Source organism: Condylura cristata, unplaced genomic scaffold, assembly GCF_000260355.1.
Source record: "Condylura cristata isolate star-nosed mole 26May11 unplaced genomic scaffold, ConCri1.0 scaffold00017, whole genome shotgun sequence".
Taxonomy (NCBI): domain Eukaryota; kingdom Metazoa; phylum Chordata; class Mammalia; order Eulipotyphla; family Talpidae; genus Condylura; species Condylura cristata.
In genome coordinates this window covers 7,759,530-7,784,533 of record NW_004567118.1, presented here as the reverse complement: position 1 = coordinate 7,784,533, position 25,004 = coordinate 7,759,530, and the positions used below count along the sequence as shown (strand labels likewise).

At 60.9% G+C, this 25,004-nt stretch overlaps 2 protein-coding genes across 2 annotated transcripts in view; one reads left to right on the top strand and one right to left on the bottom strand.

Moving 5' to 3' along the window:
* Positions 1-1,404: 1,404 nt before the first annotated feature.
* Positions 1,405-17,408, top strand: COL1A1 (collagen, type I, alpha 1). The gene is made up of 51 exons (XM_004684338.2): positions 1,405-1,500; positions 2,970-3,164; positions 3,281-3,315; positions 3,410-3,445; positions 3,547-3,648; positions 4,413-4,484; positions 4,732-4,776; positions 4,939-4,992; positions 5,146-5,199; positions 5,670-5,723; positions 5,831-5,884; positions 6,202-6,255; positions 6,340-6,384; positions 6,524-6,577; positions 6,691-6,735; positions 6,854-6,907; positions 7,126-7,224; positions 7,310-7,354; positions 7,441-7,539; positions 7,681-7,734; positions 7,847-7,954; positions 8,037-8,090; positions 8,346-8,444; positions 8,616-8,669; positions 8,753-8,851; positions 9,523-9,576; positions 9,738-9,791; positions 9,924-9,977; positions 10,077-10,130; positions 10,521-10,565; positions 10,653-10,751; positions 10,997-11,104; positions 11,443-11,550; positions 11,740-11,793; positions 11,979-12,032; positions 12,244-12,351; positions 12,440-12,493; positions 12,594-12,647; positions 12,777-12,938; positions 13,018-13,125; positions 13,240-13,347; positions 13,478-13,531; positions 13,622-13,729; positions 14,103-14,156; positions 14,266-14,373; positions 14,713-14,766; positions 14,997-15,104; positions 15,198-15,480; positions 15,576-15,766; positions 16,041-16,283; positions 16,414-17,408. The coding sequence occupies exons 1-51, from the start codon at positions 1,410-1,412 to the stop codon at positions 16,558-16,560; spliced, it is 4,383 nt and encodes a 1,460-aa protein (XP_004684395.1). The 5' UTR covers positions 1,405-1,409; the 3' UTR covers positions 16,561-17,408.
* Positions 17,409-21,418: 4,010 nt separating this feature from the next.
* SGCA (sarcoglycan, alpha (50kDa dystrophin-associated glycoprotein)) overlaps positions 21,419-25,004 on the bottom strand; it is a 10,878-nt gene continuing 7,292 nt past the window's right edge. Inside the window, exon 9 of the mRNA XM_012726055.1 lies at positions 21,419-23,026. Coding sequence (XP_012581509.1) covers positions 22,846-23,026 — 181 coding nt within the window. The 3' untranslated portion in view covers positions 21,419-22,845. The remainder of the gene's footprint in view (positions 23,027-25,004) is intronic.

Below are 25,004 nucleotides of genomic sequence, written 5' to 3'. Positions count from 1 at the left end.
GCCTGCGTGGTTGGGAGGTTGGAACTTGAGGAAGGATGGCCGCTGACTTCCAGAGTCATCAATCACCTCCAGATCAGCCTGTCGTTCTGGGGGTCTTCTTCCCCTTTCAGGATACGGATGATTCTCTCTAAGGTCCAGGGGCAGAGGGCAATGGGTTTTTAAGAAAAAGTTGTGGAAGCCTTTTAAATTAGGTCACCCCACCCTCCTCTATGATTCCACCCTAACTCCCCAAAGGCAAGTAACCCCAAGACATCCAGATTCTCCCATCCACCCCTAACCTATGCCCAGGTACAACTAGCAGAGGGGCTGTATCCCGCTGCCAGGAGGAGTGCCCACTCGGTAAGCGCCCTCCACCTGCTTTCTCTCTGTGTGACTGCTGGGTAAGAGGGTCTCTCACTAACACAGAGCTGACCCTGCACCCACAAGCAAACACTCCCGCTTGGATGGATAGAAGAGCTCTAGCAACCCACTCCCCTCACCGCCACTCTGCTCTCCCATCGCTCAGCCAGAACTTTCTTCTCCAGAGACCACAAGGTCAAGGTTCTCACCTAGTGCCTTTACCTCCCTTCCCATGTCTGCAGATCATGTCTGGCAGGGGGAGAACATCTGAGCAGTGCTGCAGTCTCGAGTGTGATGTCAGAAGAACTGACATCCTCAGAATAAAATCTCTCTCGCCAGAACATCCCAAGTATCTGGTTCTTAATGTCTATAAATGAAACTCCCCAAATATCCCAAAGCTCCATATCTCAGCCACACAGGAAGACACCTCTCACCTGGTCCCTATTTCCCATCCTTTGGTACCCCTATTTTAGAAGGGCCCCTAGCTGGCCTCTTCACACCCATCCTCAGCTCTGCCAAGGATGCCAGAGGGTGAATGAGAGGTGGCCAGGAGGACCCTCTCTGAACCCCTCTCCTTTTCTACCTTTGAAGGTCTCCACCCAGCTCCCCAATTCCAGTTTCCGATTGGGGCTCCCAGTGAGAAAGCCCAAGGGGTGTCCGTACCCACTCTTTAGCCCACGCTACATTGAGGAGCCAGCGGCAGCATCTCTGGCCCGGGCTGGGCTGGGGGGGGGGGCAGGGGAGGCAGAACCAGCAAGGGGGAGCTATGCGGTGGACTCCCTTCCCTTCCTTCCCTCCTCCTCCCCCTTTCTGTTCCAGCTCCCAAATTGGGGGCCGGGCCAGGCAGCTCTGATTGGCTGGGGGCCGGGGGGCCGGCTCCCCCTCTCCAAGGGGCAGGGTTCCTCCCCGCTCTCCACTGGGATAGTATAAAAGGGGCCAGGGCCGGCCGTCGGAGCAGACGGGAGTTTCTCCTCCGGGTCAGAGCAGGAGGCACGCGGAGTGAGGCCACGCATGAGCGGACGCTAACCCCCACCCCAGCCGCAAAGAGTCTACATGTCTAGGGTCTAGACATGTTCAGCTTTGTGGACCTCCGGCTCCTGCTCCTCTTAGCGGCCACCGCCCTCCTGACGCACGGCCAAGAGCAGGGCCAAGAAGAAGACAGTAAGTGCCAGACTTTTCGGGAGTCCAGGACTGTTTGGTGTCGCGCCCTGCGTTCGGTCCCGGGAGCCCACGACTTAAAGCGAGACTCAGGATGCTGCAGACACTCAGGGCTGGCAGGGGGATGGCCGGGGCTCTGCGCCCTGCGAGAGAAGGAAGAGCAACTTGGGCACTGCGGGAGATAAACGACCCCCAGGAGTGGGTGGGGAGGATGGAGCGTGCCGCGAGTTGGCTTGGGAAGGAGTCCCGAGCGCTCGCTGTGCAGCCCGGCGAGGGAAATGCGGGTCTGGGCGCCGGGTCGGGAGGAAGTACGTCAAAGATGGGATGGGGGCTCCGAGCGGGGAATTTGGAGTCCAAGATGTAAAAGCGATCAGAATGGCTGTGGGATGATTCATAAGGAAAGATTGTTTGCCCTCTCTGCAGGCTAGACTGTTCCTAAGGCCGCGGGGGTGCGGGACTGAGGGGGGAGGGGGCGCGGAGAGTGGGCGGATGGAGCCTGAGAAACTTTGGCGAGCACAGAGCAGGGCGGGGTCCTTGCGCCCTCTTCTGACCAACGGTGAGCACTGCACCTCCCGTCCCAGCGCTGCCCAGCGCGGCAGCCGGAGCGGCTAGACGCTGGCCAAGGCCGGGTGTAGACCCCACCTCCAGACCTGGAAAATAAAACTGGGCATGGGGTAGCCCCCGTTTCTAAAAGAAGTGGCTAGTCTGGAGAAATTGGCCTCGCCTGTTCCCCATTGCTTAGCATTGCCCGCCACCTAGTGACCGTCTGATGGACGCTGGTGCGGTAGTCGTGGTTAACTAACGTTTACTATTTGCGGACTTTTTGGTTCTTTTGGCTAAGGAGTGACCCAGAGGCATTGGCTGGCTATGGGAAAGGGGTTCGTCCCCGAAAGCGGGTTTTGAGCCGTCTGAGCGCGTCCGATCTTGGGATTACTTTTCAAGTCTCGGGGAGGGAACCCCCACACACAACCCCGCCCATCGGTCCCTCCGCCCGCCTTTAGTCCCGCCCACGCCGTCCCACCTGCCCCGAGATTGGAGCCGAAAGTGGGCTGGACTTCCCAACTCTCCTCCCACTCCCTCCTCCCGCGGGCCCCTCCTTTTCTCCCTCCACCCCCTCCTCACCCCCCAGTCCCCCACCCAATGGCCTTTTATTTCACTTGGCTTCCGCGCCAATGGGCTGAGGTTAGAATTGGAAGCAACTCCATCCTAAAGCTTTGTTTAAATTCCTGGGAACTGGAAAGAGTTATAGCCGCCCTGGCTAGGCGCCTCGGCGCTGTCACTGGCGCTGATGAGGAGCAGATGAGTTTTAAGGATCTGGGGAGAGGAAAAGGAAATAAAGGAAGAGGCGGGAATTGGAAAATCTGAGTGCTCCTCGAAGACTGAGGGAAGGGAGGGTGGGCTTGGGGTCTGTGAAGCCCCGAGGTGGGGGTGCCCAGGCGCCGCTCTAAACCCTCCTCCCCCTCTGGCCCCAGTCCCATCCGTCACCTGCATACAGGACGGCAACAGGTACCTTGACCGAGAAGTATGGAAACCCAAGCCCTGCCAGATCTGTGTCTGCGACAACGGCAACGTGCTGTGCGATGACGTGATGTGCGAGAACACCCACGACTGTCCCGGCGCCCGGGTCCCGCCGGGCGAGTGCTGCCCCGTCTGCCCCGACGGCGAGGGTACGCTCCGGGCCCGCGGCCGAGGGGGCGGGCTTGCTCCCGCGGGGCGCCCGGAAGGGGAGCCCCCGCTGCGGGCGCCAGCACCCGGCGTCTAACCCGCTCTCCTCTTCCCCTAGAGTCATCTCTGTTCCTGGAAACCGCCGGAGTCGAGGTAATCCTCCGCGCAGTGCTTTTTCCGCCCCGCCCGCCGTGACGCTCCTCCCTTCGCTAACTCGGCTTATTTTGTTTCTTCTCCACTCCCGTAGGGACCCAAGGGAGATGCTGGCCCCCGAGGCCCAAGGGTAAGCCTCGCCCGCTGGGGCTGGGGCTGGCGCTGGGGGGCGCCCGGGGTGGGCGTGACCCCGGCCTGCGCTCACCCGCCCTGCTCCCCCCCCTCCCGCAGGGACCCGCCGGCCCCCCTGGCCGAGATGGCATCCCCGGACAGCCTGGACTCCCCGGCCCCCCCGGCCCCCCAGGCCCCCCCGGCCCCCCAGGCCTCGGAGGAGTAAGTGGACTAAGTGGACAGCCGGCATTCTCCCGGAAGGCAGCGAGACCCACCCCACCTCCCACCTCCGTGTTTTTGTTTGTTTGTTTGGGGCAGATGGCATGCTTTCTGTTTTGAATAATTTACTTGCTGAAAAGTTGCAAGAGTGAGAGGAAGTCTCTGCACACGTCTGGTTCGCTTGATCAGCCTCTCGCTAGCGAACAAGCTATTGGCCTGCTTTCCTGAGCCGGCTGAGAACAAGTGGCTGCTGCCTGCCCCTTTGCGCCAAGACCCTTCAGTGTGTCTCCCTGCCCCACCCCCCCCCAACATTCCCTTAGATGACCCAAGCAGGGTGATTCGGCCCAGGAAGTGGGGCCTTGCTGCTACGTGTCTTCTCTCTACCGCCACTGTCCTATTTCACCAACGCTGGCTAATGTCCAGAGCCCCTTAGTTAAGGACCTGGGGCCCAATCCAGGAGCATGAGATGCATTGAACTGTCATGTCCTTCGTTTCCTTTCATCTGGACCATTCCTCAGACTTTCCTTGTGTTTCACAACCCTGACATTTTTTGGAGAAGTTGTTTATCTTCTCCTTCAATGAGTTTGTCCCATGTTGAACGCTGGGCATCCCAGGGGTGCATTTTGGCAGGTGTAGCTCCCGCGTGATGTCGTCCTTACTCGCGTCCCCTCTGGAGGTGCAGGATGTCAGTTTGTCCCATTACCGTGATGCCTTCCAACCCCGCTGTCCTGACTGCTTCCTCATGCACTCATTCTTGTTTTTTGTAGAACTTTGCTCCCCAGATGTCCTATGGCTATGATGAGAAATCAGCTGGAGGAATCTCCGTGCCTGGCCCCATGGTGAGCCACTAGGGGGAGGTAGAGATGACAGAAGAGCAGCCTCTGGTCTTCAGGGGCAGCGAAGGCATATTGTGGGGGTGGCTTCCAGGGCTTGAGAAGTCAAGACCTCCTTTGGGACCTCAGTGTCCAAAGAGGTTGGAAGACACCTGGGAGGTCCCAGTGGGAACCGATGGGCGAGAGCAAGATGGCAGCCACGTTGCTCTCCCACAGAGAATCACTGGGACTTCCCTTTCTTTTCCTTCTGTAGGGTCCTTCTGGTCCTCGTGGTCTCCCTGGCCCCCCTGGTGCCCCCGTGAGTATTTGGATGTCTTCATGTACCACCTTGGGCTTTGATCTTTTGGAGGGAGGCTTGGGATGAGGGTAGGGAAGGTGCTCAGAAGTCTCAGGGGGGTGGGGAAAGGTTGACTGGAACCTGTCTTTCAACCCCACCCCTTTCTTTCTCCTTGTCCTCCAGGGTCCCCAAGGTTTCCAAGGTCCCCCTGGTGAGCCTGGCGAGCCTGGAGCCTCAGTAAGTGCCTCCAACTTGCGTGCTGCACAGATAAACTCCCTCTACAAGTGCATGGCCTCAGGGGTCTTCCTCACCTCCCGCCTTCAGTCCCAGTTTTCCCTTCTTATCCCTCCCCTCAGTGATCCTAAACATCTCTTTACCTGTTTTCTCTAGGGCCCCATGGGTCCCCGTGGGCCCCCTGGTCCCCCTGGCAAGAACGGAGATGACGTAAGTAGTCCTGATGATGAGATACCATTCAACCTCTGCCTCCCTGGGCAAGGTATCTGTAATCTGCACTCCCAATACCCCCCATCTTTGAGGGTGATACCCAGAAAACAGACCCTCTCTGATGCATGAGCTTGTACAGTGATCTTTCCTTTCTGGGACGTCTCCACCTCCCCCACAGGGGTGATTGTCTCACCCCAGCCTCTGGACAGCAATCTCCCCCCCGGCTCAGGGTGTATGGCTTCCTTGGGCTTAACCTATCTGGGCAGCTCTGACTTGTATATAGAAAGTTTAAAGTGCTGGCAACAGAATAAACAGAAGTTCCCATGGAGGAGTCAGAACTCGCCTGCAAGGATTTCGCAGTAGAGTTAAGCCGAACTCTAAATTCAGAAATAAGATGGGCCTGAACCGGACTTCCACACTTTCCCAGCGCTTGGGGCCACAGTCACAATCGCCTCTTCTTTCCCTCTTAGGGTGAAGCTGGAAAGCCTGGTCGCCCCGGTGATCGCGGACCTCCCGGACCTCAGGTGAGCAGGAGCTTGCGGCCCAGGGGGGCTTCACTGCACCTGGGGGCTGTGTCCTCGCCTGGTCCTGTGGTCTCATGGCCTTGGCCCCCCCTTTCTTTTCTCTCCAGGGTGCTCGAGGCTTACCCGGAACAGCTGGCCTCCCTGGAATGAAAGGGCACAGAGTGAGTTCCCTTCAAGTCACTCCCTCTCCAAGCCCCATATTCCAGCCCTTTCCCCAAAGGAGTTGGGGTGCTTCACTTGGGGGGGGCAGCTCTGAAGTCTGGCTAGAATATAGAATACAGACCTCCCAAACAACTTCTCTCCATGGGAAAGTCACCGATGAAGGGGTTGGATGAGATCCTGGCCCAGTGGTAGCCTCGGAGGCAGGGGGCTGTGGTGACCTCTTGATGGTACTCGGCAGGGCTGGTAGGTCATGTGCTCCCTCCGCTCCTCGCTCCTCGGGGTCTCATTGGGGTCTCACCAAGTCCTTCCTTCCTAGGGTTTCAGTGGTCTGGATGGTGCCAAGGGAGATTCTGGCCCCGCTGGTCCCAAGGTAAGAGGCTGTGTGAGGGTCGAGGTTCTCCCCTCCCCCTCATCCCGCTGGGAATGGGTTCCCAACCTAGTCTCTGCCCTCTAGGGTGAACCTGGTAGCCCTGGTGAAAACGGAGCCCCTGGTCAGATGGTGAGTGTGGCCAGTCCCACATGGAGGCAGGGTGCAGGGTGGCTGGGCGCAGGGTGGCCGGGTGCAGGTGGCTGGGCAGGGCAACATCTTCGGGAAAGGGCTGTCTCCTGTGTCTTCTGACCACTGGTTCTGTTGTCAGGGCCCCCGTGGTCTGCCTGGTGAGAGAGGTCGCCCTGGACCCTCTGGCCCTGCTGTGAGTATCTTGGCCCCTCGGGGGAATCCCTGGATTCTGGAAGGGGCTCCCCAAGACCTATCGGGACTGGCGTATGCTCCGTGGACTCAGGAGGTATCTCCTCTCTCCTGCAGGGTGCTCGTGGAAATGATGGTGCTACTGGTGCTGCTGGACCCCCTGTGAGTGTGGCCCCTAGACCTGGCGCCGGGGCGGGGTCCCCGACATGCTGGCCTGAACCCCAGGACAGCTCCTGTTGCTGCACCTTCCTTCTTGCTAATGTCTTGGTTGCATTCACAGGGCCCCACTGGTCCCGCTGGTCCTCCTGGCTTCCCCGGTGCTGTGGGTGCTAAGGTGAGACCCCACCCTCTTCTGAGCACAGCTCCCACTGGCCAAAGCCTGGGTCTCCCTGTTCCCCAAACCAGAATAGCAAGAGAAGCCCATTCCCTCATCACCTATAACTTCAGTCTCCTCTGATCTTGGCGCCCCGATTCTTGGCCACACACACCATCCTCGAGGGGTGAGACTGGACTCCTAGGGTGTCCCCTGATGGGTCGTTTCTTCTCATTCAGGGCGAAGCTGGTCCCCAAGGAGCCCGAGGCTCTGAAGGTCCCCAGGGTGTGCGTGGTGAGCCCGGCCCACCCGGCCCTGCTGGTGCTGCCGGCCCCGCTGTGAGTGTCACCCCTCAGCACTCCTGTGCTGCTCCCCCGCTCGGAGTCCTTGCCCTCCTCTCACCCTCCTCTCTCTGTGCCGCAGGGAAACCCTGGTGCTGACGGACAGCCTGGTGCCAAGGGTGCCAATGTAAGTGTCCCGCAGGAGCCCACCCCCCCAACCCCTCCACCCCCCCCCTCCGCCTCTCCGGACCTCACCTGTTCTGCCTCCCACAGGGCGCTCCTGGTATTGCTGGTGCTCCTGGCTTCCCCGGTGCCCGAGGCCCCTCTGGCCCCCAGGGTCCCAGCGGCCCCCCTGGCCCCAAGGGTAACAGTGTAAGTACTGCTGTCATGCCCACCCACCCGTCCCAGGCACTGGCTGGCCCTGGGAGCGGGGGGAGAGCTGGAGCTGGGGAGCATGCAGACCCAGACCAGCTGAGCACCCCAGCTCTGGACTCACCGCCCCTTCCCACGCAGGGCGAACCTGGAGCTCCCGGCAACAAAGGAGACACCGGCGCCAAGGGAGAGCCCGTAAGTGGCCTGCAGCCCAGCCCAGCTGCCCGGGGTCTCTTGAGGGGTCCGGGAGGGACAGCTGGCCTCAAGGTGGTTCTGGAGCCGGCCCCCTCTTCTCTGCCTACTCCAGGGCCCCACTGGCGTTCAAGGCCCCCCTGGCCCTGCTGGTGAAGAAGGAAAGCGAGGAGCCCGAGGTGAACCCGGACCCACCGGCCTGCCCGGACCCCCTGGCGAGCGTGTAAGTGCCCCCTGCTCCACCCCCACCCTGTCCCAGCCTGGTGGCCTGTGCCTGAGCTCACTGGCCTCCCCTTCTCCTCCAGGGTGGACCTGGTAGCCGTGGTTTCCCTGGTTCGGATGGTGCTGCTGGCCCCAAGGTAATTCCTCCTCGTGGCTGGCAGGTGGAGGCCATTGCCGTCTGCGTCCCCCTCTTCCATGTGCAGTCAGCCCTCGCCCCGTCCTCCCCTACCCCAGCCCCGGTCACTGTGCTGCGTGCTGAGACTGCAGATTGCCTCTTGGCGCTGGGCCTCACCTTGACCTTCCTGCCACCAGCCCAACCTGGAGGAAGATGCTCGCCCAGAGTAAGACCCGGCCTTGAGGCCCTAATTTTCCTGTGACTCCCCCCATGCTAGGGTCCCGCTGGTGAACGTGGCTCTCCTGGCCCTGCTGGCCCCAAAGGTTCTCCTGGCGAAGCCGGTCGCCCCGGTGAAGCTGGCCTGCCTGGTGCCAAGGTGAGACCCCTCTGCAGCTTGTCCTGGCCCAGCCTGGGTAGGGCCTGGGACAGGGCTTTCTGGAGCAGGACCTGTCCTCCAGAGAGCCCCTTCGCCCCAGAGCGCCACTCCTACCCTCTCTTCCACCACCCTTCTCCCCTGCCCCACTCACACCTTTCTGCTTCCCCTTAGGGTCTGACTGGAAGCCCTGGCAGCCCTGGCCCTGATGGCAAAACTGGCCCCCCCGTAAGTATCCCCCCTGTAAGACCCGCCCCTCACATGCTCCCCATCTTCCAGCCTGTCCTCACTGTTGTGCCTGCCACCTTCAGGGTCCCGCTGGTCAAGACGGTCGCCCTGGACCCCCAGGCCCCCCTGGTGCTCGTGGTCAGGCTGGTGTGATGGGGTTCCCTGGTCCTAAAGGTGCTGCTGTGAGTATTCATGAGGGGCCCCGTGGAGCCAGGAATGGGTGTGCCAGAAGGCAAGAGTCTGGGTTCCACTCATTGGCTCTGTGACCTCAGGCTGCTTAATGGCCCTCTCTGGGCCTCGATCTCCCTGTCATAAAATGCATAATTGGCTTTTCGGCCATCACCCCATCCTAGAAATAAGTAGCGTTGGTGCCACCCACAGGCACTTGTGTGGATAAGATGGGCTTTTAATACGATAATCACTCCCAAAGCTTGGTGGGTTCTTCCAGGTTCAGAAGGAGCTAGCAGAGGAGAGGGGACACCTTCGCGGCATAGGTCACTGCAGGCATCTGGCTGGGAGGGGGTCAAGATGGACAGAGAAGGAGCTCGAAGGACCCCGTGGTCTGGGGAGTGGGGCCAGGGCACCCCCCAGGGCCAGGGCTGGTCGGAGCTTGGCCAGGAAAGCCCCCTAGGGAGGGAAGTGCACTGGACTATGGTGATGGCACACGGGTGACTTGGTGATGGGAAGCCCATGGGGATTACAACTGAGATGGAAAAAGGCACAAAATGATGTACAAATAAACTTACATTATTAAAAAAGAAAAAAAAGCCCGGTAAGAAAAAGAAAAAGCCACTGAGAATCAACAGAAGGGGCCCGGGAGGCCCCGTTTCCCAACCGAAACTCCTTCCCCTAGGGAGAGCCTGGCAAAGCTGGAGAGCGGGGTGTCCCTGGACCTCCCGGTGCTGTTGTAAGTATCCCTCTTCTCTTGGTCCCTGTCCCTTCCGTGCCCAAGATGCGCTCCCCTCCCTGCAGGAGTTGGGGGGGGCTGCAACCCCCTGCTCTGCTCCTGCCGGCCTGGCCCCTCACCTGCCTCTGTCCACCCTAAGTGCTTTGTTCTTGCCCCAACAGGGCGCTGCTGGCAAGGACGGAGAAGCTGGAGCTCAGGGGCCCCCTGGCCCTGCTGTAAGTGGTCCTGGCGGGGGGGCCTGGGGTGGGGACTCTGCACAGCCCAGAAGGGGAGATGCCCCTCCAGGCCTCCATCTCCCGGCCTCCCCCTCCCGACCTCCCCCTGACCACCGCTCTCTTTTATGCCAGGGCCCCGCTGGTGAGAGGGGTGAACAAGGCCCTGCTGGCTCTCCCGGATTCCAGGTGAGGCCTCTGGGTGTTGAGGGAGGGTTGTGGGGAACACCCTCTGCTCTCCTCCAGGTGCTAAACCCTCCTTCTTCCCTCCCCATTTCCCACCCCCAGGGTCTCCCTGGCCCCGCTGGCCCTCCTGGGGAAGCAGGCAAACCTGGTGAACAGGTAAGGGGTAGCAGCTGCAGAGAGGTGGGGGATGCGGGTGATACCGAGGCCACCTGGCCTGGTCAACCAAATGGTCAGCACTAGAGGGATGGGGAGGCTAGTCACCAGGAAGAACTTCCCACTGTGAGGGGCGTGACCTAGCTGGAAGCAGGGAACTCTGTGGGACACGATCTGGACGCCCGCTAGTCTGAACGGCTTCTTTTTTGAGCTGCTGACATACTGTGACTTCCCAGCCCAAAGCTGCGGCAGGGGTGGGGGTTGACCGTCAAAGAGGAGGAGTTAAGGGCTGATCCCAGCTCTGGCCCCAGAGCCTGAGGGCTGGTCTCCAGGAGGACGGCTCTACTCCACAGAGCCCTCTGGCTTTGCTCACTGTGTGCCCTCCCCCTGCAGGGTGCTCCTGGAGATCTTGGTGCCCCTGGGCCCTCTGGAGCAAGAGTAAGTGGAATCTCCGCCGCCCCCTGGACCGCCCGCACCTGGCCTGTCTCCGGAGCAGCCATCACACACCCTGTCCTTCCCTTCTAGGGCGAGAGAGGCTTCCCCGGCGAGCGTGGTGTGCAAGGGCCCCCCGGTCCTGCGGGCCCCCGTGGGTCTAATGGTGCTCCTGGCAACGATGGTGCTAAGGTGAGGGCAGCCGGACCAGGCTGTCCCTTCCTGGGGCGAGGGACTCCTGGCTGTGGCCAGGGTCACCTGTGTGCGGGGAGGGGGTGGGGTCCATGCACAGCCTGAGGTTCTGGGCTCTGAGTTTTCCCCTCAGCTGGCACCTGACTTTGGCGCAGAACCAAGCGTGGGAGGACTAAGGGGGGCTCAGCGCTGTGACCCTCTCCTGGGACCTGCAGCCTCACTCTGGCTCTCCTGCTTGCCTGTAGGGTGATGCTGGTGCCCCTGGAGCCCCCGGGAGCCAGGGTGCCCCTGGTCTTCAGGGAATGCCCGGTGAACGAGGTGCCGCTGGACTTCCAGGCCCTAAGGGTGACAGAGTGAGTTCCACCCGCTCCCCCGAGCCTGTGTGGTGTGCTGGGGGCGCGTTCGCGCTCTCTGCTTCCCATTCCTCGGTCTTTCTCCGCCTGGAACCTCTCCCTCCTCTGCTTAGTCCGCCCTCGATGCACCCCCCTTCTTGTATCAGGGCCCCAGGAGTTAGTTCCCTTGGCAACAAGAGGTCTTGTGCATCCCTCTACACAGGAGGAGGTTCCCTCGAGCCCCTCCCACCCCCCTCCCGCAGACACCCTTTCTCCAGAAAGAACTTGAGTCCTCAGACACAGTGGGCCACTCCCAGCTGTCACCGCACCCCAAGTCTCAGGCTCTCCCATGTCTTTAGGGTGATGCTGGTCCCAAAGGTGCTGACGGCTCTCCTGGCAAAGACGGTGTCCGTGGTCTGACTGGCCCCATCGGTCCTCCTGGCCCCGCAGGTGCCCCTGGTGACAAGGTAAATGGCTGCCTGCCCACCTTCCTCCCCAGCACAGCCCAGTCCAGGCACGGCGCTGGGGAAGCCGGCCCTGCCGCCCCTGCCTGGCTGGCGCTGGGACGGGTCTGGCCGTGGGAGGAGAGGTTCTCCTGGGGCCACTTGTCGGGGATTCGGGCGTGCCCTTGAGCCTGAACTTCGTGCCCCCCCCAGGGTGAAAGCGGCCCGAGCGGCCCTGCAGGTCCCACCGGAGCTCGGGGTGCCCCGGTAAGTACTGACGACCTGACCAAGCCCGACGCCCTCTCTCCCCTCAGGCCCTCCCCAGCCTCTCTCTGCCCTCCCCCTCTGCCTTCCTCCAGTTCCCCCACCCTGTAGACCCGGGAATGTGCTGGGCCCCCTCACCCTAGCCTCCCCCACCTGAGCATCTCTCCAGTTGCCTGCGTTTCTTGTAGGGAGACCGTGGTGAACCTGGGCCCCCCGGCCCTGCTGGCTTCGCTGGCCCCCCTGTGAGTACCAAGACCCCCTTCGTTCCCGCTTCCAAGGAGCACCCCAGACCTCGGGTGCTCTGAGGACAGAGGGAGGCCACAGCCTCGTCCCAGGCGGGTGGGAGGGGGTTATCTCCCATCAAGCTTTTCCCTGTTGGGAGTTCCTGCCCCTTCCCAACTCCCACGACTCCCCCCTGAGTTCGGCTGCTCACTGTGCTCCCTCCTCCCCCAGGGTGCAGATGGCCAACCTGGTGCTAAAGGCGAGCCCGGTGATGCTGGTGCTAAAGGCGACGCTGGTGCCCCCGGCCCCGCTGGGCCCGCCGGACCCCCCGGCCCCATTGTGAGCACCCCCCCCTCCCCCGGGCCCCGGCTGCCGGCAGCGCTGGCCGCTGGCCTGGCCCAGCCTTGACGTCTGTGCTCTCCTCCAGGGTAATGTTGGTGCTCCTGGACCCAAAGGTGCTCGCGGCAGTGCCGGCCCCCCTGTGAGTCCCACCTTGTCTCTGCGCCTATCTGCATTTGGAGGTGGGAATAGCTGGTCAGCCCCGGGGCTGTTCTCTTTCTGACTTCTTGGTCTTCCGCCAGGGTGCTACTGGTTTCCCTGGTGCTGCTGGCCGAGTCGGTCCCCCCGGCCCCTCTGTGAGTATCTGCGGTAGAGACCCCGCTGCTCAGGGAGATGGGGTTCCGGCTGGCAGGAGGGGGTAGGTCGGAGACCTCAGTGCTTTCCCGAAGCCACTCGACTCTGACAGCCCTCCTCTCCCTGTCCAGGGAAATGCTGGACCCCCTGGCCCTCCCGGCCCTGTTGGCAAAGAAGGCGGCAAAGGTCCCCGTGGTGAGACTGGTCCTGCTGGACGTCCTGGCGAAGTTGGTCCTCCTGGTCCCCCCGGCCCCTCTGGTGAAAAAGGATCCCCTGGCGCTGACGGCCCTGCTGTAAGAGAACCCCGGAGGGCCGGGCGGGGTGTGGTCCCCGGTGATGGTCGGACGTCTCACCCCCGTCTGCCTTCCACAGGGCTCTCCCGGCACTCCTGGGCCTCAGGGCATTGCTGGACAGCGTGGTGTGGTTGGTCTGCCCGGTCAGCGAGGAGAAAGAGGCTTCCCTGGTCTTCCTGGCCCCTCTGTGAGTGCCTCTTCGTAGTGGGGGACCCCGAGAAGAAACCACCATATACGGTGGTGCGCTGGGGGCCTCGGGCCCGCCCCACCTTCCCTGGCCTGACACTTTCTTCTCCCTCAGGGTGAGCCTGGAAAACAAGGTCCTTCTGGATCAAGTGGCGAACGTGGCCCCCCTGGCCCCATGGGCCCCCCTGGATTGGCTGGACCCCCTGGCGAGTCAGGACGTGAGGTGAGCAAAGCCATCACCAGCCCCATGCCGGTGTCCCCAGCATGTCCGGCTGGCCTCCGCCTGAGCCTCCTCGCTCCTCCCCATGTCTCCCCACCCAGACGCTGACCCCTCTCTTCCCCTCTCTCTGCAGGGATCTCCTGGTGCCGAAGGCTCCCCCGGAAGAGATGGTGCTCCCGGCCCCAAGGTGAGACAGCTGCACCCAGCCTAGTCCTGCCTGCTGCTCTCCCATCTGCCCCTTCAGCTGGAGCTGACCCATTTCGCCGCCCCCACCTAGGGTGACCGTGGTGAGACTGGCCCTGCTGGACCCCCTGGCGCTCCTGGTGCTCCTGGTGCCCCTGGCCCCGTCGGCCCTGCTGGCAAGAGTGGCGATCGTGGTGAGACCGTACGTACCTGGGCTCGGCCTGTGCTTCTCACCAGGGGCACCCCCCGCCCGCCTCAGGGCTGCAGATGGACATCTGTCTCACCCAGAGGGGCCCTGCGAGCTGTCCGGGCCCTCAGCCTTCCTGAAAAACAGCCACAGCTCAGCCTCGAGCTCTCGTCAAGGACAGTACCCAGATGCCCCCAACAAGAGAACCCTCAGCCACAGCTCATGTGACACCAGCACCTGTGGAGGCTCATCCAGGGGCTCAGAATGATGGAGTTGGGGGGCAGCATGTGGGGATCTGGCCAGGGGGTGTTTCGGCCTGCAGCTCAGGTGTGCCAGGCCGCAGCCAGGGCCTCCCTCACAGGCCTGATGCTCTCTCCTCTCTCCCCAGGGTCCTGCTGGTCCTGCTGGTCCCATCGGCCCCGCTGGGGCCCGCGGCCCCGCTGTAAGTGCCCCACACCCGCCCTCGCCCCCTTCACACATGTCCGGGTGGGGCTGCACCCCGCTCGTGCTGATGGCCTTCCACCTGACACCCGCGTCCTCTTCTCTTCTAGGGCCCCCAAGGCCCCCGTGGTGACAAGGGAGAGACAGGCGAACAGGGCGACAGAGGCATGAAGGGTCACCGTGGCTTCTCTGGTCTCCAGGGTCCCCCCGGTCCCCCCGTGAGTATGCTCAGCCCTTCCCCGACTCTGCTGCCACCGGGCCTTCTCTCATTCCCTGCCCACACCCTGTCTATGACGGGGGACGCTTTGCCTCAGTTTCCTCCCCTGGATAGCCTCTCTCGCTGCTCCCTAGGGGATGACTGGGGGTTTACGGACATTCCTGAAGATTGGGGGCATTTCTAAAGCACTTCTAAGAGGGTGAGGGGTGTGCAAAGAGCAGTTGTGGAAGGGGGATCTCAGCCTGTGGACGCTGGGGCTAGATTCCCAGTGACGAGGGGAGCAGGTTTCTGCCCCATTCTCCCTGCGCGGGCCTGAATCGTCTTCACTTCTGTCCTTCAGGGCTCTCCTGGTGAACAAGGTCCCTCTGGAGCTTCTGGTCCTGCTGGTCCCCGAGTAAGTCGACCTCCTGTCTCTGTCCTCTCCCTGGGCCCCACGCCCAGGCTCACTTCAGGCCCCTTTGCCGGGGACACGGTGTTCCCCACCTCCCTATACAAGGGTCCAGGGACAGGGACAGGGGATGTCAGGAGAGCCCTGGACCGTCTTACCCAGACAGCAGGGTGGTGGGCACGGGCTTCCCACCGGAGTCGGCTGGGGGCTGCCTCTAACCAGCTTTCTCCCCGCAGGGTCCTCCCGGCTCTGCTGGTGCTCCCGGCAAAGATGGTCTCAACGGTCTCCCCGGCCCCATCGGCCCCCCTGGCCCCCGTGGTCGCACTGGTGATGCTGGCCCTGTTGTACGTAGCCCCCCAAGCCCGTCCGCCCATGGCCCTCCAGGCCCCAAGAGCACCTGGACCCAATAATCCTCACTTTCCTCTCTCTCTGTGCAGGGTCCCCCTGGCCCTCCCGGGCCCCCTGGTCCCCCTGGCCCACCCAGTGGCGGTTTCGACTTCAGCTTCCTGCCCCAGCCACCTCAAGAGAAATCTCACGACGGTGGTCGCTACTACCGGGCCGACGATGCCAACGTGGTCCGTGACCGTGACCTCGAGGTGGACACCACCCTCAAGAGCCTGAGCCAGCAGATCGAGAACATCCGCAGCCCCGAAGGCAGCCGCAAGAACCCCGCCCGCACCTGCCGTGACCTCAAGATGTGCCACTCAGACTGGAAGAGCGGTGAGCACCCCCTCTGTCCTTCCTCCTCCTGCCTCTGCGTAGAGTCCCGCACCCACAGTGCCAACGCCCTCCCCCGACGCCATCTTGCCCCACAGGAGAATACTGGATTGACCCCAACCAAGGCAGCAGCCTGGATGCCATGAAGGTCTTCTGCAACATGGAAACGGGGGAGACCTGCGTGTACCCCACTCAGCCCAGCGTGCCTCAGAAGAACTGGTACACCAACAAGAACTCCAAGGACAAGAGACACGTCTGGTTCGGCGAGAGCATGACCGATGGATTCCAGGTTCGGGAGCTCATCCCTGCGGCCACTCTCAAGAGGCCGGCTGGCCTGGGGCCTGAGGGGCCGTGAAGGAGGGCCCAGGGGTAGACCAGACCTCTGCTAGGTGGGGAGGGCAGAGCTGGGCTGGGAGCAGGGGACTGGGACGTAGGGAAGCCGGGGCAGCTGATGGTCCTCGTGACATGAGGGTGGACAGGGATGCTCTCGGTGGGCCCCTGGGGCTGGGAGCAGGGCTGGAGGCTCCAGTGGGCCTCACTCCCGGCGTCCCTGTCCCTTCCAGTTCGAGTACGGCAGCCAGGGCTCCCACCCCGCCGACGTGGCCATCCAGCTGACCTTCCTGCGCCTGATGTCCACCGAGGCCTCCCAGAACATCACCTACCACTGCAAGAACAGCGTGGCCTACATGGACCAGCAGACCGGCAACCTCAAGAAGGCCCTGCTCCTCCAGGGCTCCAACGAGATCGAGATCCGGGCCGAGGGCAACAGCCGCTTCACCTACAGCGTCCCCTTCGACGGCTGCACGGTGAGCGGGCCAGGGCGCCCCCGGGCTCTGCTGTCCCAGCAGGCCTCCTGCCCCTCCTGCCCCTCCTGCCCCTCACGCCATCACTCCCAGTGGGTCACGCTCCTCTCCCCTTTTCTCCCCCTCACCCCAGAGTCACACTGGAGCCTGGGGCAAGACAGTGATCGAATACAAAACCACCAAGACCTCCCGCTTGCCCATCATCGATGTGGCCCCCTTGGACGTTGGCGCCCCAGACCAGGAATTCGGCTTAGACCTTGGCCCTGTCTGCTTCCTGTAAACCCCCTCCTCTCCTCTCTGGCTCCCTCCCACCCAACCCACCTTCTCCTGACCCTGGAAACAGACAAACGACCCAAAGTGAACCCCCCCAAAAGCCAAAAAATGGGAGACAATTTCACATGGACTTTGGAAAAAATTTTTTCCCTTTGCATTCATCTCTCCACCTTAGTTTTTATCTTTGACCAAATGAACATGACCAAAAACCAAAAATGCATTCAACCTTACCAAAAAAAGAAAAAAAAAGAATAAATAAATAACTTTTTAAAAAAGGAAACTTGGTCCACTTGCTTGAAGACCCATGTGGGGGTAAGTCCCTTTCTGCCCATTGGGCTTGTAATACCCCAATGCTGCCCTCTCTGCTCCTCTCTCCACCCCTCTCTGGGGCCTCGCCCTCACTGTCCCTATATCTAAGTCTCCCGGAAAGACACAGGAAACAACGCATTGTCTGCCCAGCAACCAAAGGCAATGCTAAAAGACCCAAGAGGCCCCCATATTCCCAGCCCACTCCCCTCACCCACCACCCCAAGTCCTGCCGGGACCTGGGGTTCTCAGACTGCCAACGAAGCCTTGCCATCTGGCATCCCCATGGCCCCCTGCAACATGCCCATCTTCATTTTTGAGGGGGGCACGCCAAGGGCCACCCACTGGCCCCTCACCAGCCAGCTGGGTTTGGAGGAGTCAGGAGGGGCCGCGACAGAGGAGACATCGGACTCGGGACCTGCGTCCCTCGGTCGGACTGGGCGGGGCTGACGCTGCTCTGTTGCGTTTGTAATTGTGTTGCTGAAAGACTACCTCGTTCTTGTCTTTATGTCACCGGGGCAACTGTGTGGGGGCGGGGAGGGGGCAAGGGGGCGGGGCTCCCCATTTTATATCAAAGGTGCTACATCTCTGTGATGGGGCGGGTGGGAGGGAATTACTGGTGCTATGGAAGTCGAGACGCCCCCAGGCCAGCAAATGTTCCTTTTTGTTCAAAGTCTTTTTATTCTTTGTTTTTTTCTTGTGGATGGGGACTCATGTGAATTTTCTAAAGGTGCTATTTAACCCGGGGTGGGGGGAGAGAGAGTACCAGCTCCAGACAGCGCCTCACTTTCTGCCCTCCCCCCTCCACACCTCAGCCTTTGCCTTCTCAGGCCAACTCCCCCACTCTCCCTCCTCAGAACCTCCCCCCAGCTGCTCCATCCTCATCACCTCCATCTTAGTCTGTCCTGCCTCTCTCTCTCTCTCTCTCTCTCACCAGGTTTCCCAGTACAACTTCCCAAAGCACAAAGCAGTTTTTTCCCTCAGGGTGGGAGGAAGCAAGAGACTCTGTACCTATTTTGTATGTGTATAATAATTTGAGATGTTTTTAATTATTTTGATTGCTGGAATAAAGCATGTGGAAATGACCCAAACTCATCTGCAGTGGCCTCCTGATTTCCTTCCTGGAGTAGAGGGAGGGAGAGCTGGGGAGGGTGCTTTGGGGTGGGTGGTGGGTGTCTCCTTCTTCCTTGCCACCTTCCATAGCACCCCGACACCCCCACAGTCCCTCCTTCCCCTGCCTTTTTTTTTTGAAGACTTATTATATTTATGCGTACAAAAGCTAGGGTGTTGGCCAGAGGTGTGGAGGGTGAGAGGATTCACCAGAGACAGAGTGGGGAGCACAGCAGGCAGATGGACTGAAACACACTGCTGAGGGGAGCAGCGGGGATCGAACTCATGCTGAGTGGCTGGCAGTAGCTCATTGGCGCTGTCTTTAGCCCCTGCGCCGCCAGGGAGGCCCCTCCTCTGCCTCTCCTTTTCTTTCCTCTTACTTTTCTCTCTCTTGCAGCCCCACTTGCTTGTCTCCCGTGCCCTGTGATGTGGTAGAGAACCCAGACTTCCAGCAACACATGCACCCAGGCACCCGAGTGCACAGCTCCCTCCAGATGCTGGGCTGCCCAACCTCAAGCCCACTCTCAAGTCTGCACCATGAGCTCTCACTGCCCTCACTACCGCTGTGGGCACCAGCAGGGCACAGTGGGGGTTAGGGGCCCTGGGAGGCCCAGCCCAGTGAGGGCGGGGGCACTGGTGAGGAGCCACCGGCCTCTCCTGGGCAGGCCCACGTGTGGTCTGGCCACTCCGAGCTCCACAGTACAGCGGTACACTGGGCCTTCCCTGGAGGCCTGAGAGGAGTCCAGGGAGAGGCTCTGCTCAGTCTCTGGGCTCCCAGGAGAGGTGGTTCCCCAGGGGCCTGGGCAGTTAGGTGTCCATCAGGAAGACTGGGGGGCCCTGTCCCTACTGAGAAGCTACGGGGTCTCTGGGGCCTTCTAAGTACCTGGAACTTGAGACCCCTGTGTGTGGGTGACCTGCAGAGGTCATTTTACCCCGCCCCTGCCTCCTGCCAGTCCTTATCCCTAAAAAAATCTGCAACCTCTTCCTCCTCCCTTCCCTCTCCTCTCACTTTCCCACGGCTGCTCGCCCACCTGAAGCCCCCAGAGGCAGCCCCCCAGTGTCAGAGAAGGGGAACAGTGGTGTATGGTCTATGGAGACACGGGACCTGAAGAGCCAGAGCCTGGAGTGGACCAGGTATCAGAGGCCCAGAGACAGGCGAGGTTGGCCGCTGCCTCCCACCACCTCGGCGAAATCTCCAGAGCAGACACCTGGGCTGCCAGGGACTTCAGAGAGAGGGACAGGCTGCCAGCATCGTCTCCGGCGCTACCCCCCAGCTGGCCTTAGACGATTCTGGCCATCAACTGGGGTCTTTAACAATTCACCAGCAATCCTACTACTCAGAACAGTGTGCAAAGGGAATTAATCTAGAGAGAGTGATGGAAGAGTTATTCATAAGCAGATCACCCCAAGTCAGGTGACGGGGGGGGGGGGCCAGGAGAGCCCCTGAATGGTGGGTGATGCCGGCCTGACACACCGCCTCAGTTGCTCCCAGGGTTGGCTGCAGATGTGCTTGCTGTGGGTGTCCCAGTCCCACCTCCGCTTGCACTCAGGGACCATCCAGAAGCATCTTGAGCCTGCAACGGAGGCTCAGCCTGTCTGGCCACATGCACCTGCCCACTCTCACTGCCCCTCCCCGGGACAGGGTGACTGCATTTCCTGCAGAAGCTCCGTGCGCCCCCACTTGCAAGCCTTTCTGCCTCTTGCTGTGGCTGGAGTCCCCCCGACCCGCCCCCACCCAGGCCAAATGTCTCGCAGGGTCCCTCATTCTTCAGCCCAACTGCAGTGCAGTTTCCAAAGCTCTCCAGCATTACAAAATTCATCTCAGCCCGGAATCCCGGCCACTGTTGCTATTATTTGCTACTGTGAACAGGAACAAGTGTGAGAGGAAGCACAAGTGGAGGCAGCTGGGTAGGGGCTGCGGGCGCCGAGGGCTGGAGGCCATAAGGCCCCGGCCCCCCACCCCCACCCCCAACAAGTGGCCCCACTATCAGCAGCGCAGGTTGTAATTGCATCTAATTGCAGTGAATTTTACCAGCCACAGGTGGCCCGTGGCTGAGCGAGCGGCAGGCAGAGGCGTGTCTGCTCCTCGCCGCAGGCACACAGTTCCACAGGTGGGTGCGTGGGTGCACGTGGGAGGCACCGAGGGGACGCGCGCGGGCTGTGGGTGGCAGGCCTGGCATGCCCGTGCCCCGGGGCAGCTCTGTGCCCACATCACGTGGTGGGCCTGGCCTGCATCTTCAGCATGTGTGCTGCCCTGCGGTGGGGGACAAAGGGGCCATTCACTGTTCCACGGCCCCCGCTCATGCCCGCCCTTCTGCTGACATCACCACTGCCCTATAAACGGGGCCGGCCTGCGCCCCTCACCCACTGCCACCCCGTGGTACACCAGGGCCTGCCTGCCGCCTGGACGGCTCCTCTGGGCTCACCTTCGTCCTCTCAGAGCTGCTTGACCACGCGCCTGTGAGTGATTTTCCAACCACTCCAGACAGAAAACTCTAGAGAGAAAGGAGGCTTTTTGGATCTTTTATCTGTGTTGCTCTCAGAATCTTGGGTTGCTTTTGTGGGTTGAGTCCATCTCCTGGCAGGATTTTCCATGATCAAAATACAAAGGATTTTTCCTCCTTTTCCCCCAGCTCCTTAACTATCAACTTTCCAGATGCTTCCAAGGCCTTCCCAGACGGAGCAGGGTGAGACTGGTAGAGGGGCGGAGCGGGGCTTGTGGCTGCTGCGTGGGGCCTGGGGGCAGGCCATGCGGGCTGCAGGGGCTGCTGCAAAGCTGGGGCCCGCAGAGGGGCTGCCAGTGGCCACACGTGCAGGCCGAGTGAGCGAGCTGGCCCTGCCAGGGGAAGTGTGCCCACCCTCTCCTGCCGACATGGGGCCCTGAACATGTGGGGGCTGGGGGTGCGGGGGGAGGGCAGCTTCCTTGCACAGAGAGAGGCAAAGCCGTGGCACTTGGGATGGTAGGAAGATGGGGAGGCCGGGGCATGGGAACATGTTGGGGGGACGCTGGCTATTTGCTGTGCTGGGCTGGGCATCTCTGCAGGAGGGTCCCCTCCTCAGTGAATAGCAAGGTGCTGATGTGTCTGTGCCCCCAGTGAGGGGGGGGCTGGGTGGGCGTGTGTGCCCTGGCACTGCTCCATGTCCTCAGTCACGCCATGTTCTGAGCTACTTGTCTGGGCCACTTCCTTCCAGGCGCTCCCGTGTGCCTCTGGGCCTGAGCCCGGAGGACTGTGCTGCCAAGATCCCAAGCAAGGCTGGGAAGCACAGGGAAGTGAGGCGCTGGCCTGCAGCTCTCCCCCTGGAAGCCAGGACTGGAGGGGCAGGGAGACAGTGACCGGCAGCACGGAGATCGGGGTGGGGGCTGGGAAGCTTAGAGTGGAGGCTGTGAGGGGGAGGGATTCAGAATGCATTTTGAAGGGGGGATTCTGGGGAGTGAGGACAGAGGAGGGGGGGCCTGCTGCAGGGCAATCTGGGGCTCTGGGGACTCCCTTGCCTCTGCATTTCCAAGCGCTGGGATCCAGCCAGGGCCTCAGCCTTTCAGCCTGCAGCCTGGCTCCTTCTACCCTCCCCCCAGCCGAGGCCAGGGAAGCCCCCACCTGCACCTCCGGCGCTCCCCACAGGGATGATGAGAGTCTGCTCCAGCACAGCAGATGGTCCCAGAGCTGGTGCGTGAGCTCAAAAGGGCACTTGGAGCCCATGTTGGCAGCGGCCTTGACCTTGCTCTCCTGGCCTCGCTCTTGGAGAGGACAGCTGGGCTCGGGGCCTCGGCCACATTCTGGCTCCCCTGCTACTCCACCGGTCTGGGTCTCCTCTGGGTCTTCATCTCTGGCCTCTCCTCCCAGGGTGCATCAGGTGGGAGACCAGCTGTGGCCAGGGATGGCCCTGGGCAGCGAGCGCAGAGCTGGCCTGCTTGGGGTAGCCCTCTGGGGAAGACATGCCTCCAGGGCTCCCGGGAACAAGGCTAGACACTCAGCTGAAAAAGGTCTCAGGCTAAGCTGTGTCCTCTGCCCTCAGGCCTGTCCCCAGAGCAGCCCTAGGGAGAGGCCATGAAGGCGCGGTTGACAGGGCTTTGTCCCACTCCCTGGCTAGAACGGCTTATCTCCCGCCAGGGGTTGGGGATCTCCTGCTCCCAGAACCTCTCAGCCCTCCAGAAAGCAGTGTGGAGGCAGATATGCTAGGATCAAATCCAAGCTCTGTGCTGCTGGGCAAATCACTTCCTCTCCTAGGCTCCTGTCTATAAAAGGGGGCTAGTGACCCAGGGGCCCCTCACTGTTGGGCTCACATAGAACTGTAGAACTAAGACCCAGCTGTGAACCACTGCACCTCCAGAGCACCCAAGGGCCCAGCAACATGTGACCGCAGTGCCGGCTGACTCTGGGGGCTCAGAAGCAGAAAGGGAAACTGAGGCAATGAGGGTCATTGGGGGGACAGCGGGCAACAGAGAGGAGCACCTGGTTACTGGTAGCTGAGTGGGGTTGCAGGCATTTATTCTGGGCCCCCTGACCCCAGACCCCCTCACCGCACTCCCCACTGCTTCCACGCCTGGGTCGCTCAGGTCAGGAGCAGCCTCGGACCAGGCAGGTGCCGTGAGTAAGGAGGGAAGGAAGACGGGGCCAGGGCTGGAGCTGAGCAGCAGAGGGAAGAGAGCGTGAGGCCCGCTGTGAGGACCAGCCCAGGCCTCCTGCCTTTCCCAGCCTCACCTCTGACCCAGCGTTTGGCTCGAGCCTGGGCACTGTCCCCCTGCTGCCCCAGAGGGTACTCCGTTCCCTTCCCTGAGCTCCTCACCCCCCAACACCTGCCCCGGCCTTGGGACAGAGGCCACTTCACACCCAGAAGTGAGGCCGCTCCGCCCTGCTGGACCCACCTGGGGAGGCCCTCAGTGCTGGTCCAGGATGAGGGGCACTTGTGCGATATCCACGTGGGGGGGCAGCCGCTCGCCTGTGCGCACGTTGAACATGGGCAGGGTGGACAGTGGCCGGGGGACTTCTCGGCTGGCCGCCATGTGCCGCAGCTCCTCCGTGTTCCCTCGGATGGTGCAGTGGTGGACCATCTGGATGCTGGACACAGAGCCGGCCAGGGGTCAGCTCTGGGGTCAGCCCCTGCCCAGGGCCCAGCCTGGCCCTCCCTCTAAACCACCCGCAGGCTTCCTCCTGTAGGTGGGGGAAACTCACATGCGTGGGGGTGAGGCAGTGACAAACAGGGATTCCTGTGGTGTCACCCAGCGACCAGTGGTTGAGACATGGGCTCTGGGTGCAGCCAGGCCGATTCAAGGCCACGTGTCCCTCACCAGGTGCTTAACCATTCTGAGCCTGCGTTTCTTTTTTTTTTTTTTCATAGTTTTTTAAAATTTTATAATAGTTTATTTTTACATATTTTTGTGCATTTTTCCATCTCTGTTGTAATCCCCATGGGCTTCCCATCACCAAATCACCCATGTGCCATCAGCATAGTCCAGTACACTTCTCTCCCCCTACTGTTTTTGACCCCATTTCCCACTCCACCCCCATAAAATGTCTCTGGTATATGGCTGCTCATCATTATCACTATTTTCTCGCCTGTTCTGTTATATTCCTGCTATGAGAGAAAACATCTGGTATTTTTCCTTTTCTTTCTGGCTTATTTTACTAAGCATGATCTTCTCCAGCTCCATCCATGTTGCTGCAAAAGGCATGTGTGTGTGTGGTTTTTTTTTTTTTTTGGTTGCTGAGTAATATTCCATTGTGTATCTGTACCACATCTTTTTAATCCAGTCATCCACTTTTGGGCATTTGGGCTGTTTCCATGTCTTTCCAATTGTAAATAAAGCAGCAGTAAACATGCGGATGCAGGTGTCTTTTTGAATCAGTGTTTTTGTGTCTTTTGGGTAGATGCCTAGGAGTGGGATTGCTGGGTCGTAGGGAAGCTCCACGTTTAGAGCCTGCGTTTCTCTAACCATGAATATTAAATAATAAAACCTATCTCCTAGTCCCCCTGGGATCATTGTAAATGCAGGCTGTTTAAGAAGAACTCCTGAGGCAGAGATGCGAGCAGGTGCGGGAGGGGCTATCTCCGGGCCAGGCATTGCGGGGCTGTGCCTGCTGCGCACAGGTGCTGACCAGCTGCTAGGCCCCAGGAGCGCGCAGCTCTCTCGCCTGGTAGTTTCTCCACCCAACAGGTGACCCTCCTCTTCCTCCCACCTCTCTTCTGAAAAACCCACTCCCTCCACATTTTCCCGCCTCCTAGCTTTGGCCCAAGCTGTGCCCCTTCCAGGAATCCCCTCCCCACGCACATCCTGCCAGGCCTTGAGGGCTCATCCTGCCACTCATCAGACCTGGCCTCTCGTCCTTTGTACCTTACCCCCTAGCCCCCCTCCTCAGCCCGGCCCGCCTCTAGCATTGAGAAGCTCCAGACAAGGAGTCTTGTCTGTCTTCATTTCAGAACCAGGCTCTCCAGAGCTGGTACTGGGCTCCACCCTCCACAGGCTGGAAACCCAACAGCTCTGAAAAGAACGGATCACCACAGCCATCCAGACCTCTAGCTCGTTTCCCCTCTGAAGATTCAGCCTGTTCTCATTTGACATTCTCATGTGCTTGCTTCCTGCTGTCAGGGTAAACTAACTCTTTTCGAGAAATCAGAGTTACATGAGGCCTTACTTCAGGTTTGAACTTAAGTTCCACTGCTTAGTGCTGTGTGACCTTGTGCAAGTTACTTAACTTCTCTGTGCTGCTTTTTCCTCTGCGGGAAAGCAGAAAGCGTTAAAACACTTGGCCTGGCTTCTCACCAGCATGCAGCAAGCCGGAGCTACTGGTGTCCTTGGTGTTACTGCTTTAGGTCCCCTAATCAGCTGGTCTCCAGTAGAGGGAGGGACCCCAGGCCCCTTTACACAAGCCCACATTCGTGGGCCAGCCCAGAGACAGTTTCCTAGACTACCTGACTGCCGGTCAGACAGAGGCAGGGACTCTGGTTTTCCCAGCAGGGCTGGATCCAGGGAGGGAGGGAGGGAGAGTGAGTGGCCTCACCCCTACCTCAGTCAGTGACCAGACTCCAGCTGGAGCC

What these genes read in the sequence shown, in the direction of transcription:
- COL1A1 (XM_004684338.2), top strand. Translation starts at nt 1,410, where the DNA reads ATGTTCAGCTTTGTGGACCTCCGGCTCCTGCTCCTCTTAGCGGCCACC. An exon ending in ATGGTGCTGCTGGCCCCAAG is followed by an intron (nt 8,091 to 8,345) that starts GTAATTCCTCCT and finishes CCCCCATGCTAG; the next exon opens with GGTCCCGCTGGTGAACGTGG. An exon ending in CTGGTGATGCTGGCCCTGTT is followed by an intron (nt 15,105 to 15,197) that starts GTACGTAGCCCC and finishes CTCTCTGTGCAG; the next exon opens with GGTCCCCCTGGCCCTCCCGG.